Source organism: Monodelphis domestica, chromosome 5, assembly GCF_027887165.1.
Source record: "Monodelphis domestica isolate mMonDom1 chromosome 5, mMonDom1.pri, whole genome shotgun sequence".
Lineage (NCBI taxonomy): Eukaryota > Metazoa > Chordata > Mammalia > Didelphimorphia > Didelphidae > Monodelphis > Monodelphis domestica.
The window spans coordinates 48,581,456-48,595,781 of NC_077231.1; the positions used below are offsets into that span (position 1 = coordinate 48,581,456).

Consider the following 14,326-nt stretch of genomic DNA (forward strand, 5'->3'; position numbering starts at 1 on the left):
GGCCCATCTTCTGGGTTTTATAGACACCCAGAGGGTCAAGCATTTCTTGTCTGAAAGTCTCTGATATTTGAAGACAGTTATGAGGAAGGTAGGCTTCTTACCTCCTTCCACAAGCTAAACTCCCTCAATTTTTACAGCTGTGATGACATTGAGTCCCCTTTTAAAGTTACCTGCTGCCCAGGCACACATCAGATGGGACCTAACATAGTGGTGAAAAGTGCAAATATCTACTTCCCTTATTGAGGCAGCCAAGTAGACATGGAGTTATGAAGTCTCGAGTTCAAATTCTTCCACACATCTATTTTATTCTAGCTGTGTGATCCTATATAAGTCATTTAATCTCTATCTGCCTCAGTTTCTTCAACTATAAAACAGGGAATATAATAGCATAATATAGTTCCCTCACAGAGCTATTGTAAGGATCAAATGAGTTAACATTCTTAGCACCATGGCAGGCACACAGTAGATGCTAAATAAATGTTGGTTCCCTCTCCCTGCTCCATTTCTCCTCTCCACACCCCCAACCAGTTGATGCAGATCCCATATTTCCAGAATGTAGTCCCCAAATCACAACAGGACTTTTGGCTACTATGCAACTCTTAAAAAGATAAGCTTTCAGATGAATTTCTTTCAGTGGTATATTTGCTATTAATTTTAGCCTAAGTCTAAGGTTTTAATTAAGGTATTGCTAAGATTTAGTTTCAGTATAGCACAAATGCTGCACTGGAAGTCACAAAAGATTCAACCTCTTGGCCCTAGAATATTCTCTTGCTTTGGCTTTCAACTCTGTTATTCTCTCATTCTGTCTGTTTCCATCCTTCACCTCCCAGCCCCAGATCCTGGCATCCTGGAACCTGACTATCAGCATGCCCTGACTACTACCAGCTGCTCCTACTACACAGGCAGCTACCAGCCTGCCAATTCTATTCTATCTCAAAGGACTGTTCTGAGGATCAAACAAGATTAAGAGCTCAGCACAGTGCTGAGTACTCTGTGGGTACTTTAAAAAGATTATCCTCCTTACCCTCCCTTCAAGATTGTCCAATGCATGCTGGTCTATTTCCGGATCCACTTCTACACCCCCAACATTCTCTTTCTCACCACTTTTTATACTTTACGTTACCACTGGTAACTTCGCTTTTGGATAGCATTCCATTATTTGCAAACAAAATCACCGCTAGAATCACAGTGGTAATAAAAACGACCTTTTTCTAATGGCCAAGGCAGAGTGTTCTTCCCTCATCTGGCTCAAGGACATTAGCACAGCCTCTTAACTCCAACATTGCTTAGTAAAGACTGCCACACTCACAGGCAGGAGAAAAAGGAGAGGGGCCAAGTAATTTGGCCAACAAGTCTTATATAAAGAATAAATCAAACCAATAAATCAAATGGTTTCTACTGTTTTAAGTATCTCTCCAATTACCTCTGCAAAAACCTACCGAAAGAGATCTATGGGATTATGTTCCTCACACCCAAGTTCAAAAAATGGTGCAATAAATTCTCGCAGCAAGGGAAGAATACTGTCAGATCGATCCTATTAAAAAAGAGAGAAAGAGATGCATGTTAGATCACTAAAGTTAAACTGAGATTTAGCATTCCAGGACAAATAAATGCAAAAGAAGCCCACTGAAAGGGCTGGAGGCACAGCATAGTAAACTTCTGCCATTCTGTGGCCTCCAAATACACTCCAAGCTCTTCCCAATCTGCCCAGGCTGCCTCTCTCTTCTTATTCTATGCACTCTACAGTCCAGTCACAACGACTTTATTACTAGTTCTCCCCCACAATCCTCCAATTTATAATCTCTGCCACTGATGTCTCCTATATATGGAATGCAACCTCTCTTCCTTTCTGCCTCAAACACAGTCCCCTCAACTACTAGTCTACAGCTCCCAAAGGTCATCTGGTATCTGTTGTCTCCCTCTATGAACTTTAAGCAACTAGAAGGCAAAAGCTGTTTTTCTTTTGCATCCCAATGTGCCAGGAACATGCCAGGCTTTTAATAAAACACATGCCAATTAAATGATAAATCATAACTTTAAAATTATCTGCTATCAGTACTGGGTTAAAATCTGAGCTATAGTCTCTAAAGTTTGCAAAATGGAGGTACTACTTTACCTTTGAGATAAGGAATTTGCACAAATGATAAAAAACTTCTGCATTCTGAGGATGTTTTTCAAATGTACCAAGCCATACTGCACTGGCTTTGTCAGGCTGGTCCAATCTCAAATATAGAGCCACAAGGGTTTCCAACAACTGGCAGTTCACAGGACAGGATGCCAATAAAGACCTACAGAGTTCCACAGCAGACTCGCACCTTTAAAACAAAGGATATCAGAATAAGGTGAAAAGAACAACCTTCAAATGAAAGGTGAGTGGTTTGCCAAGTAAGTTACCTGTCAAGGAGCTGCAGCAGAGCAATCAGGTTTGTATATAGGGGAAGACAGACCTCAATTTTTTCAGCAACAACAAGGCTTTCATCCGTACATGCTTGAATTGCATCTATCAAAAAATGGGCAACAAAATTCATCTTAAATTCAACTAAATTACAAGATTGAAATACCCAACATTTGCGTCCACAGAAAAATTAAAAAAGCCTGACTATCATCTCCATTTTGTCCTGGCTTTTTTTTTTAACCCTTCTTAGTCTCAATCCTAAAACAGAAGAGTAGCAAGGGCTCCGCAATTAATTGAGATTAAGTGACTTGCCCAGGGTCTTGTAGCTCAAGACTTTTGTTTCTCCACACTCCAAAGCTCATGTCTTAAAGCTCCTACTTTAGATCCTGTTTTCTACTGAAGGTCTCATTGTCAACTCTCCAACATTTGTCTCCCTTTGCTTCCTACTTAACTGAAAAGACTGAAATCAAGCTGTGTGAACTCTCACTTTTACACTGATCTTTTCTTCAATGTGTTTTTGTCTCTTCCACTATTCTCTCTTTTTCACTAAGAGTCTCAAAACAAGGTGAATTTCCTTTGTCCTCTGGTGTCCTTAGGGCCTCTGCCCCTGCTTCTCTTCCCTATCCACTTCTCTCTTCAAACATTCTTAATTTCCTTATCTTAATATTCCCCATCTCCTCACTACCTATATTTCATTCCTGAACCCCTTCACAACCTGGTTTTTAAATCTACTTTTCTGCAGTTGGCAGTCTCAAATATTACCAATGACTGATTTCAAATCCACTCCAAAAGGTTTTTTTTTTTGGTCCACATCCCACCCCACCTCTAAAGCACAATCTGACATTGATGAAAATCTTTCCCTTACCCTCAGACTTTCTCTGCTTTTTCCCCCTCTTTTAATTCACTGACTCCTTTTCCTACTCTCCATGCATGGATATATCCCAAAGTTCAAATTTGGGCCTCTATTTTCATTCTGAACACTAACATTTCCTCATAAAATATTATATGGCTTCAACTGTGAGTTTTCAGGTGATGATTCCTAAAACAGCATGCTGCAAGGACCAACTTTTCACTTAAGTTTAAATCTCTTATTTCCAAATGCCTAAAGGTTATTTAAACTTGGGTGTCCCATTACCACCTTAAATAATATATCCAAAGCCAAACTCAACATTTTCCTTCCCATCAAATGAACTGCTCTATTTCTGCTAAAGGCCCCATTAATCATCAGTCTCAAAATCTTGACTTCATCTTGGACTCCTCCCTCTCCATTCATCCACATCTTTTATCATCTGTCAACTCTTTTAATTCTATCATCCAACCATCCTTCCTCTTCTTTTCCATAGATTTCTGCCCTAGCTTACTGTAATTAATTCATAGCTGGGTTTTCTACTTTAACAAACATTAAAGACCTTTTTATTACATGCAGAGTTCTGTGATAGAAGACATAATCTTTGACTTCTTATAGCTTATGATATAGTACAGGAGTAAAACATATACACAAATAATTCAAACAAGCTGAAAAAGGAATAAGATAGGAAATGAAGTACTATTTGATGTCCTAACCCAGAAAGGCTGACTATGGATTTTAGGGATACCTTCAAGGAAAAAATGGCATCTGGGATGTATCTACAAGAATGGGAAGTACTATATGAATCTAACTACAATGTATTCTTTAAATCAATACAAATAGACCTAACTAATTGCTCATGTTGAAAGGCTATGCCAATATATTAAACATAATAATATTAACTAAATTAATTTATCAAGTGCCACAATCAACTATAAAATTCTTCTGGGAGAGCAAAACAAAATCCTCAAGAGAAATAAAGTAACAAAGTAGGAAAAAACCTCAAACTATTCTATTAAGCAATAATAATAACCATCAAAATTATTTGGCACTGGTTAAAAAACATATCTATGAGGGGAATAAATTTAGTTATACAACATAAAGAAGAAAACATAGTAGGTATGGTGTGTTTGATAAACCCAAATAATATAAATGTTGGGGTTAAAAGATATGCTCTTTGACAAAACTACAAAGAAAATGGCTGAGCAGAAATTAGGTTTTGACCAACATCCCACACCAATAGAGCACAATAAGTTCCAAATGGACTCATGATTTAGATGTAAAACGTCCTTCATAAACATATCAGGAAGAATTACCTCTCACAACTACTGATAGGGAAACAGTTAATGACCAGACAAAAAATAGAAAGAAAGAAATTTAAAAAGCATTTTGATTAGATAAAATGATTAAGTTTGTGCACAAATAAAATATAGTAAAAATCAGAAGGGATCTGGGGGAGAAGGGTGGGAATACAAAAGAAATATGGAGCAAATTTAGACATAAAACATGTCAATAAAATTGTTTTTTTAAATTAATAAGTGGGCGGGGGATCTTCAGATCTAAGATATATAATTGATTTAATTCTCTAAGAATAACAGCTATTTCCTTATAAATGGTCCAAGGAAATAAAAAGCCAATTCAATAAAAAAATCTAAGCAATCACTAGTGTACTAATGCATCCTTGCATTCATTTTAGCATTTCTCTCTTCCACACCAGTGAATGAAAAAATGTTCCAAAATCAGATAAGAGAAATTAAAATCAAAACAACACTGTGGTGGTTCTAACCTAGCAGGTTGGCAAAGATGACAAAGTTTAATGTAATTTGGGAAGAGGCTACAGTAGAGCAGACACAGGTTGTGGATAGAGATGTTAACTGGCTCATCCCATTCTGGAAAACAATTTGGAACTATGTCCCAAAAGTCAGTGACATGCATATGTGAGAATCAAAAGACATCACCAAAAGTAATTTTGGTCTTCTTTGAGAACAAAAGATAACAACCAATACACCTAGAAATGGGCTACTAATCATACATTTCAAAGAAAAAATTATAGAAATGCTTATATGCAGAAAAAAAAATTATAGTAGCTCTTTTTTTGGTTAGAAAAGGGGAGTGGGGCTCATCAACTAGGAAATTTTTAAACAAATTTTAGTAATAGCTAGAATTTATGTAGCACTTTAAAATTTACAAAATGTTTCACAAATATCCCATTTTATTTATACAAAACCCTGAAAAGGAGGTGCTATCATTATTTCCATTTTGAGGTACAGATAAAATGACTTGTCCAGGGTCATGAGGCTATTAAAATGTTTGAAGTAAGATTTGAACTCAAGTATTCCTGTTACTATGTCCAGAGCTTAATTCACTGTACCACAAAGCTGCCTCAATTACAGTATGCCTACAATTGGAGAAACTGAGACAGTTGGACCACTTGAGCTCAAGAATTTTGAGCTGCAGTGTGCTAAACATGTTGGGTATCCAGACTAAGTCTAGGATCAATACAGTAAGCCATTGGCAGGAGGGAGTCACCAACCTGCTAGCCTAGGCTGGAAATGAAGCAGATCAAAGCTCTCATACTGATCAGCAGTGAGATCAGCCTGTGACTAGCAACTGCGTTTCTATCAAGGTTAAGGCAGGGGAAATGACATCCATCTGTCCTACTCTCAACCAAAAGAATAAAAATGGAACTGTGTTGTAAGAAATGACAAAAAGGACAATTTCATGAAATTTCATAAAACATGTATGGACTTATGCAGAGTATATAGAGCAGAAACACCAATGCAATAAGCAACCAAGATTTCAGAGAACAAATGATTAAGAATATTACTCACCTCCTGACAGAGGCATTAAGGTACAAAATGAGACATATTTTTAAATAAATATGTGGATTTGATTTGCACCTATGATTATTTATTACAAGAGCTTTCTCTTGGGGGAAATAGGGGGGTGTAGTATGTTGGTAGAGAGGAGCTAGTAAATGTTACTAAAAATAAGTTGGTCATTAAAATATTTAATGCACAAAAGAGAAAAGGAATTCAGAGAGAAATGAGGACAAACAGGATAGTTTAGAAAGTAACACTGAATTTAATATTTTTAAAAAGCAAGCAGCACAATTTCCAAAATAATCTTTTCTGTTCTATGTTGTATACATATAAATATTTAAATAAAGAACATATAAATGTTCTTAAATAGAAATTGGGTATGATTCTGAACAAGTAGTGGTGGAAGGGAAGCTATAGTTTGACATAAGGAATATCTAGAAAATCAGACAATCAATAAACATTTGTGGGGTGCTTACTATATACCAGGCACTGTGTTAGGCACTGAGAGAAGGCAAAGAAATGTTAACAATCCAGTTTGAGAGATAGTGAAATCTCGCATAGCTAAAGCCAAAGGAAGTACTTTGACCTAGAAGATAGTACTGTTAGTACAAAAATGTACAGCTGATACCATTATGAACAGTCTTGAATACAGACTAAAGCATTTGAACTTTATAACGAGCCACCAAAAGGTTTGGAATAAGAGATACATTAGATTCCTATCTGCTTCTTCATAACATCTTCTTCTGTGTTGATTCACTGAAGCCTTACTGGATTTTGGCATGTGTTTTTTTAAGATCCCTTCGACCTCTCTGATGAGCTGGAAAGCACAGAGGTATTTTTCAAGGTCTTTTACCTTCTTTTTCTGGAGAGACATCACTGTGCTTGGAATACAGAAAACAATCACTTGGCCTTAAAAGATACGTAGATACCAAACCCATGAGGGTCACTGCGCCATCATAAGAGTCTCCCTGGTTTCCACACTTGGAAATGAAATTCTTATTGTTCTTACACAATTGTTTCTCATAATTGTGCTATTGTTCTTTGGTGGGCCACTGTGGAAGTTAACTCTTTGCATCTTGTTAGCACTCACGCCTACATCTCTTTACTGTCTTAACTTACACTCTTAACTTACACTCCTTCCCTGACCGTACCAACTCAGCTTCCTTTTCTCCTCTGGTCTGTCTTGCTCCAACATTGCCCTACTAATTTTGATCCACATCTTCCTCAACTATATCTTTAGATCATACAGTGCCTCGTTTAGTGATAGCCTAAAATTCAGTGCCTTTAATATATCCTTACTAGTTGACTGTAAAAAGAGTAACCTGGTTATTAGCACCTCTTATCTACATTATTTATATTACCTGACTAGATTTTAATATGTGGCAACTTCTTCAATCACACCCCAAAAAAAGATTATTCTGGTTTCTTAAAATGGTGATTTCCTTTTCCAAGAATAAGCCACCCTTTATATTTACTCTCTTATTCATCTCTATATTCATCCATCCTTGGTAAGGTTTATTTTCTCATGTAATGCATGATTAACTATAAAAAATATTTACACCTATTTTTACTAGTGTATTCAGATGAAGTGCTGAATCGTTGCAACATTTGAAAGTAAAGGCTCAATTTAAATAATGACAAGACTCGGCATTGGTGGTCATGTTTTGCTCTAAAGAATTTCAAAACTTGTACACACATACCTTCAAAAACAGCTACTAACATGTCATGGTCAGTCTTCACATCTTGAACTGTTTGCCATGGAATTAAAAATGGCTCTTTATTAACAATCCTTGAAGGATTGGCATTAGATGGATCATAAAATTTCAGAGGAAGAACGTTGAATTCAATGAGATGTATGTATGCCAGCCAAGCCAAACATCGATCACTTGCTGAAAGGTGTTCTGCTATAATTCTCTCATTGGCCGATTTCAATGCATTCTATGTAAAATGAAAAATTAATCCAAAATATTTTTTTAAAGTAATGACGCTTACACTGGAACAAGATTCAAAAATTGGAGGGCAAAGAGGAACAAAACTGCCTCACTTCTCTGAGGAGTTATGTTTCTGACAAAAGAAATCAAAGATCAGATATGGAATACAATATCAATAGTCCAAGAAAAACAATTAACTGAAAAAAGGAAGTACCATCATGAAAACTCTCTCAAGAATATGTATTCAATTAAATGGAGTGTTTTTTAAAAGCCAAATCTTCTTAAAAGAGACTTACATTTGCAAAAGGCCACTAATGTTTAATCAATGAAAATTACATGCCATAATGAAAGTATTCTTATATATAATTTAAATTAAGATAATTTTCAGATTAAGCTGAAGCTTAATAAATTGATTTAAGAAAAATGAGTAAATAGCGCCTCAATATTCAAAACTTGCTTCAATACGCAAGATATTTTTCTTAAGGCTCAAATCTGGAACACCTGACATGAAAAAATGTAATGTTATAACACTTTCCAACCTACATAATAAAAGTCTTCACCAAGCTTTTGGTGCCAGTGTTAGAAATTAATGCTCACCTGTAAGATGGCAAGGGCATTTTGGTATCTGCCTGTGAATAGGCTTAGCTGAACTCTAAAGAGAAGAGACTCCAAGAGCTGAAAAGACAGAAGATCTGACTCCTCATGCTTTGCTGCTTCCATAAGGAACTGAAGCATCCTCCCACATACGTAATCCTTGCCATCAAAAGTGGTTTCCAAGTTCAAAAACTGTCAAGAAATGGTTTATACAATTAAATTACATTTTAAGTACACAAATAAACCATCTATTATAGTTGTTTTATTAAAGGAGTGACCTTATAGTAAACTAACCAAACCCATCTAAGCCATCTTCCAAGAAGCCAGTATATAATTTTAATTATGCTGTACAATTTATCTTTCCTTTTATAAAGGATAAAAGAATTACTACTAGTAATTCCTAACAACACTGACTAAATACAATTATTAACAAAATGGATTTCTTTCCTGAAATTTTTTTCTATCAAAGTTATCTTCCTCAAAGAGGAATTTTCTCCTTGCCTAATCTAAACTGCAACACATCTGAAGAGAGTGACTTATCTCTGTGATTACTATAAACAGAAGATATCAGAGGTCACTTAACCTCTCATGAAAACAGTTTCACAGATTAGAAGTGGAACTTTGAGATCCAGTTCAACTCCTTCAAATTTTCCAGTAAGGAAATTGAAGCCAAAAAAGGCAAAGTGAGATCATCTGATGATTGCTAAGGTCCCACCCAGCTCTAACATTTATGGTCCTAGGAATACATGGGAATTTATCTGTAGATTAAATCTGTAGATCAATTTATTTGAAGAACCTAATATTTACTTCCTATATATATATCATTGTAATTAAGGTAAAACTCTGTGCCAATACTTAAAATATTTACTTACAGTCCACCAAATTTGATAATTTGGAGCATATTCGACAGCCGTTTCACACATCTCCTGCACTTCTTCTTTAGTTCCTCTTTTGGAGAAGAGCCTGAGATAATGGCACCAGATTTCAGAATTTTCTTTGTTGTTCTCCAGTGCTCGAGCCAGAACATTTAAAGCTGCATCCAAACACTCTGCAGAAGACCTGCGTATTGTTTGTTGTTAGTTTATATGTATACATACATCATGTGCGCGCGTGCACACATATACATGAGACTTTTAAAATTTTCTTGAAAAATAGCAAGATAGGATAGACAAACTCAGAAATGCCAATCTAATGAGGTTTTTTAATCTATTAATTTCTTATTTCTGAAAAATGGACTTCCTGTACGACATGTGCTAATAAGTTGTAGCTTATACTATATCTACAAGGGATTTCATATGAATTAGATATCAATGTTTCAAATGACAAGCTAGATTTGAACCAAGAAAAATGTATTTTGAATTTAAAACACTTCCTGCTATGGACTGAACCACAAAGAGATTGCTTTTTAAATGAATGTTCAGTGGATATTTATCACAGGTGAAAACAACACAGTATTATAAAGCCACAGGTTTATCACTTTCAAACATGCTTCAAGTCAATGTTCAGTAATGCCTTTTATGGGTTTACACTGGTCCAAGAAAAGTTAAACAACTCTCTCTCAAGGCCAACTACTGCCAACTCCAAATATCAAAGCTTTCAATATAAAAGACCTTTTCAACGGTCAAGAACTTGCTATCTCCTGGAGAAGATAATTCTCTCTCCCATGATCCTATTCATAAAATAAAGTACAGTTTGGCCTTCACTCAGTGAGTCACATAAGAAAACATTGTAACTGATCCCTTCATCACTGGAACCACCCATAAAGGCATTAAATTGGCACATAATTCAAAATGTATGCACTATAAATTCTGTTACATTACACCATAAGGAAAATTCTTACAAAATTTCTCTATCATTTTAGTTAATACATATAACATTCAAAGCACAACAGAGCCAAGTAAGAAAAACCTAGCTAATATGACTACAATCTCTTTGGACATTTGCATCAGAAAAACTATATCATAAGAGAACATACTAAAAAATAAACACTTCTTTCAATTTTATTTCTAGATTCAGAAATTTCCTTCAAATGTTTCATATAATTTATCACATTATGTGACTTGACTACAAAATATCTAGCTTTTAAGATACTGTGGTCACAATAAATCTGCCTTAAAAATCTTTTTATTCTTACCTGTTCCTTCCCCACCCCAACCCTCATGCTACTTATGAAGGAGAGTAAACTCAAATGCAATGAGAAGGAATAGAAGATGCAGAACTTTCATATGGAGGCCATTTCTTCTCTTTTTAATCAGTGTTAACTTGTCATCACCCATTTATATAGTGGAAGCATTCTTTCTGGTCTTGCCAAACACAAAAAAGCTATTGAGAGCTTTCAGAAACCCAGTATATAACTATCCTATACAAAGACCAAATGCCCTAGGTATGTGACAGGACATTTTCAAGTGAATACCATCTTTTGTTCAGTTCACCCATCATCACAAATTACTCAACTGAAGTCTCCAAAAAATGTCACTATACAAATTATATTAAAGGTCTAGCTTTGGCACAAATACCAAATAAAATAATACTGCTCAAAATGCCCTCAAGTCAATTCACCAAAATTTGCATTCATTTATTTAAACCCACAAACTTTGCTGAAATATCATAAAACCTTAATCTGGTTTCTCCTAAAAAGCTTAATAAGAGGGAACCCTAAATTGAAAGCTCTTGTTTTACCAGCATCTTTTCAATTTGATAGACTGTCATTTGACGTTTTAATCAGCAATTCTTCCATATAACATCAATAATTTTCCATTTCAACAACTTCCATGCTGAACAAAGCCATCTGGAGTTAATGCTCCAATATAATTTATTACTCATACTAAGTTCATGTTCAGCTAGATCTAATCTTAAACCTTTTCTAACTGCTTTTAAACAATAAAGTGCTTGTGGCTTTGATGAGAAACAAAGACTCCTTTTAACACTAAAAAGAAACCGGATTACTACAGGTGAAATAAAGCTCAAACACATAAAAAATATAAATGTACAACAGATTTGCTTACACAAAGATAAGCTTGACCTACCCCTCATTCTGATTTAAGTACTTGTATGCAAGTTTGATCCAGAGCTGTACATCAGAAGGGTTTTCAAGCACACTCGCTTCCAGGTTAGAAATGTCATCAGTCTCATTTGTAAAATATCTGACATCATCAGGCGTGACAACAGCATCCAAAACTGGAACACTGGCCTGGTGTTCAGGTGGAGAAGCTACAAGGCATAATATTCTTCAGTGAAAAACTCTTTAATTCTTAGACATATAACCATACTAATGAACAGAAATTGGTTGCCTGAAGAAAGACAGTTTAATCATGATGAAGATGGTAGCAGCTAACATTTACATAATGCTTACCATGTGTGATGGACTGTGCTAACTAAGCACTTTACAATTATTATCATTGCATCCTCAGAACCCAGGGAGGTAAGTATTGTGATTATCCCCATTTTATAGACGGGGAAGCTGAGGCAAACAAAGGTTAAGTGACTTGGCCAGGGTCACACACTAGTTAAACATTGGGCCAAAATTAAACTCAAGTCTTTCTGTCTCCAGGCCTGGTATTCTATTCACTGGACCTCCAGCTGCCCCATCTCATCTGCTGCATTCAATAACCAGTTTATAGAGAGTATCTTGTACTCTCAACATTCAGAATTTATTGAAATACAGCCTACCTGTTACAGTTGAGTGATGTGTTCACTGGATTCATTATAGCTTTGCTTTAAAATAACATTTTAAAATACCATTGACTCCCCATTTGGAGGGAGTTTCAAAGGGTCATGATGCCCAACCCCTGCCTGAGGAATGAATCTATTTTTTTTACCACCAAATGATCAATCAATCCTCATTTAAGTCTGCTGGGTAAGTAAATTCACTGCAAATGAAGCATACTATCTCATTTTCAAATAGCGCTGATTAATAAAAAAAACTCTAGTTATAAGCAATAAAAATCAACCTCTCAAATTAGTTCATTTCTTGAGGTCAAGCATTTAATGTCTGGGTCAATCCTAATGGATTCAAATATGTGAAAGATGTTCATCCAATCTCCCCTCCTCCCAAATCTTTTCTCTAAAGATCTCCAGGCCTATCAATTGATCATCTATGGCATAATTTGAAGTTCCTCACCACCCTGACTTCCTCTAAAAGTGCTCCAGCCTACCAATGTCCTTTCTAAAACTCTAAGCATTGAGCTACCTTGCATCTAGTCTTACCAAGGAAAAACACAATGGAAGGAACTAGCATTTCCCTTATTCTCAATAAAGTACTTCTATTAATGCAATTAAAGTTAACCTTTTTGTTGTTGTTGTTGTTGCACAACATTAAACTTCAAATAAAGCACATTTTAAATTTTTAAATATATCAAAGTTTTGAGAAATGTTAACAGAAATATACATAACATGGTACAACTAATAAAAGTATGTTTTTCTCATTTGGATAATTTCTTAAATTCACACAAAAGAAATGTAAATGAGCCAAAAATTTCTTTAGAATCAAGATTACTTGTAAGTTCACAATAATTATTCCAACAAAGTAAATTATTATGTAGAGTTCTTATAACAACTTTAAACTAATTTTTACATCTTAAACTATTGTCTTACCATATTTAATAGGTCCTGTGGATTGTTCTTCATCACTGCTACTGTTACTACTATTATCTGAAATAGGTTTTCTCCAAAACTTTGGCCTCCATTTTCTTTTTTCCTTATAAGTTGTAAATGGTGGAGCTAAGACAAAAGAACATGGACTAGCTGAGACTCAGTACTGTTAGAGAAACAACCAAAGTAGTAAGCTATATAATGAAAATGTCAGTGGTTATAAATATAAACATATATGTCCAAAAATATTCTATACATCATAATACCTTCTAAAGATTCACTATATAACATTACAAACTGCATTTTCCTTTAAGTTACCATAAAATAGTATATTTTAAGTACTACTTAAGGAAAAAGTACTTACTATGACCTTTACTTTCATTGATATTACTAACAAGAAGAACAGCCATCTGGTCCATTGACATTCGATCTTTGTTTACACCAAAAAGTTTTTCAATGTATTTTTCTGAAATTAGAACAATGCTATCTTCATAAATAGCGTATAGGATACAGGTGCATATTTGTATTATACTGTTTCATGAAGGAAAAGCCCAGGGGCACATTTCTCCACCCCTTCAAGTCTCCACAGACAAGAGAGTTGGGCAAATGTCATAAAAACTGAGATGAACAAAGTATACAGATCAAGGACTATAAGAGAGTTAAAATGAGAAATATGTGAGATGGTAAAAAGTTAGGAAGAAACAATTAAAAAAAAACAAAGATAGTATAAGGACAGGTTAAAAAAAAAACCCAGCAAACAAATAAAGATAATTACTCAAGAACAAAAAGAATTGTAAAATATCAATTAGTAAAACTATCATTCTATCTATAGACAAAAGCTCATGCTATTTAAAAATTTCTTTCACACTATTCCACTCAATGAGAGCTAGAAAAATGTGAACTGAAAGATGCTGCAGATGCAACAGATTAGCTATTCTAAAATCAAAATCAAAGCATCATTAAGTGAAAATTTTAATAGAATTCAAAATAATCTAAAATCACATTATCTTCGTCTGACAATGTGCAATAACATAAAAAGGTCATTCACCAAAATGAGTGTTCAAAATATTCAAAATGTTCTATTTTGAAATATTAATGCAGTTCTTAGATTATGTGAGATTTAAAAGAAAATTTCCAAAATAAAATA

The 14,326-nt window shown here is 34.9% G+C and overlaps 1 protein-coding gene across 2 annotated transcripts in view; it reads right to left on the reverse strand.

Moving 5' to 3' along the window:
- Positions 1 to 14,326, reverse strand: part of ZFC3H1 (zinc finger C3H1-type containing) — a 61,483-nt gene that overhangs the window by 7,707 nt on the left and 39,450 nt on the right. For both annotated transcript variants that reach the window (XM_007503053.3, XM_007503052.3), the window contains exons 19-27: positions 13,544 to 13,645; positions 13,183 to 13,308; positions 11,616 to 11,799; positions 9,462 to 9,648; positions 8,593 to 8,781; positions 7,765 to 8,002; positions 2,395 to 2,500; positions 2,117 to 2,315; positions 1,440 to 1,534 (exon numbers count right to left, since the gene is read on the reverse strand). In XM_007503053.3, coding sequence (XP_007503115.1) covers positions 1,440 to 1,534; positions 2,117 to 2,315; positions 2,395 to 2,500; positions 7,765 to 8,002; positions 8,593 to 8,781; positions 9,462 to 9,648; positions 11,616 to 11,799; positions 13,183 to 13,308; positions 13,544 to 13,645 — 1,426 coding nt within the window. The remainder of the gene's footprint in view (positions 1 to 1,439; positions 1,535 to 2,116; positions 2,316 to 2,394; positions 2,501 to 7,764; positions 8,003 to 8,592; positions 8,782 to 9,461; positions 9,649 to 11,615; positions 11,800 to 13,182; positions 13,309 to 13,543; positions 13,646 to 14,326) is intronic.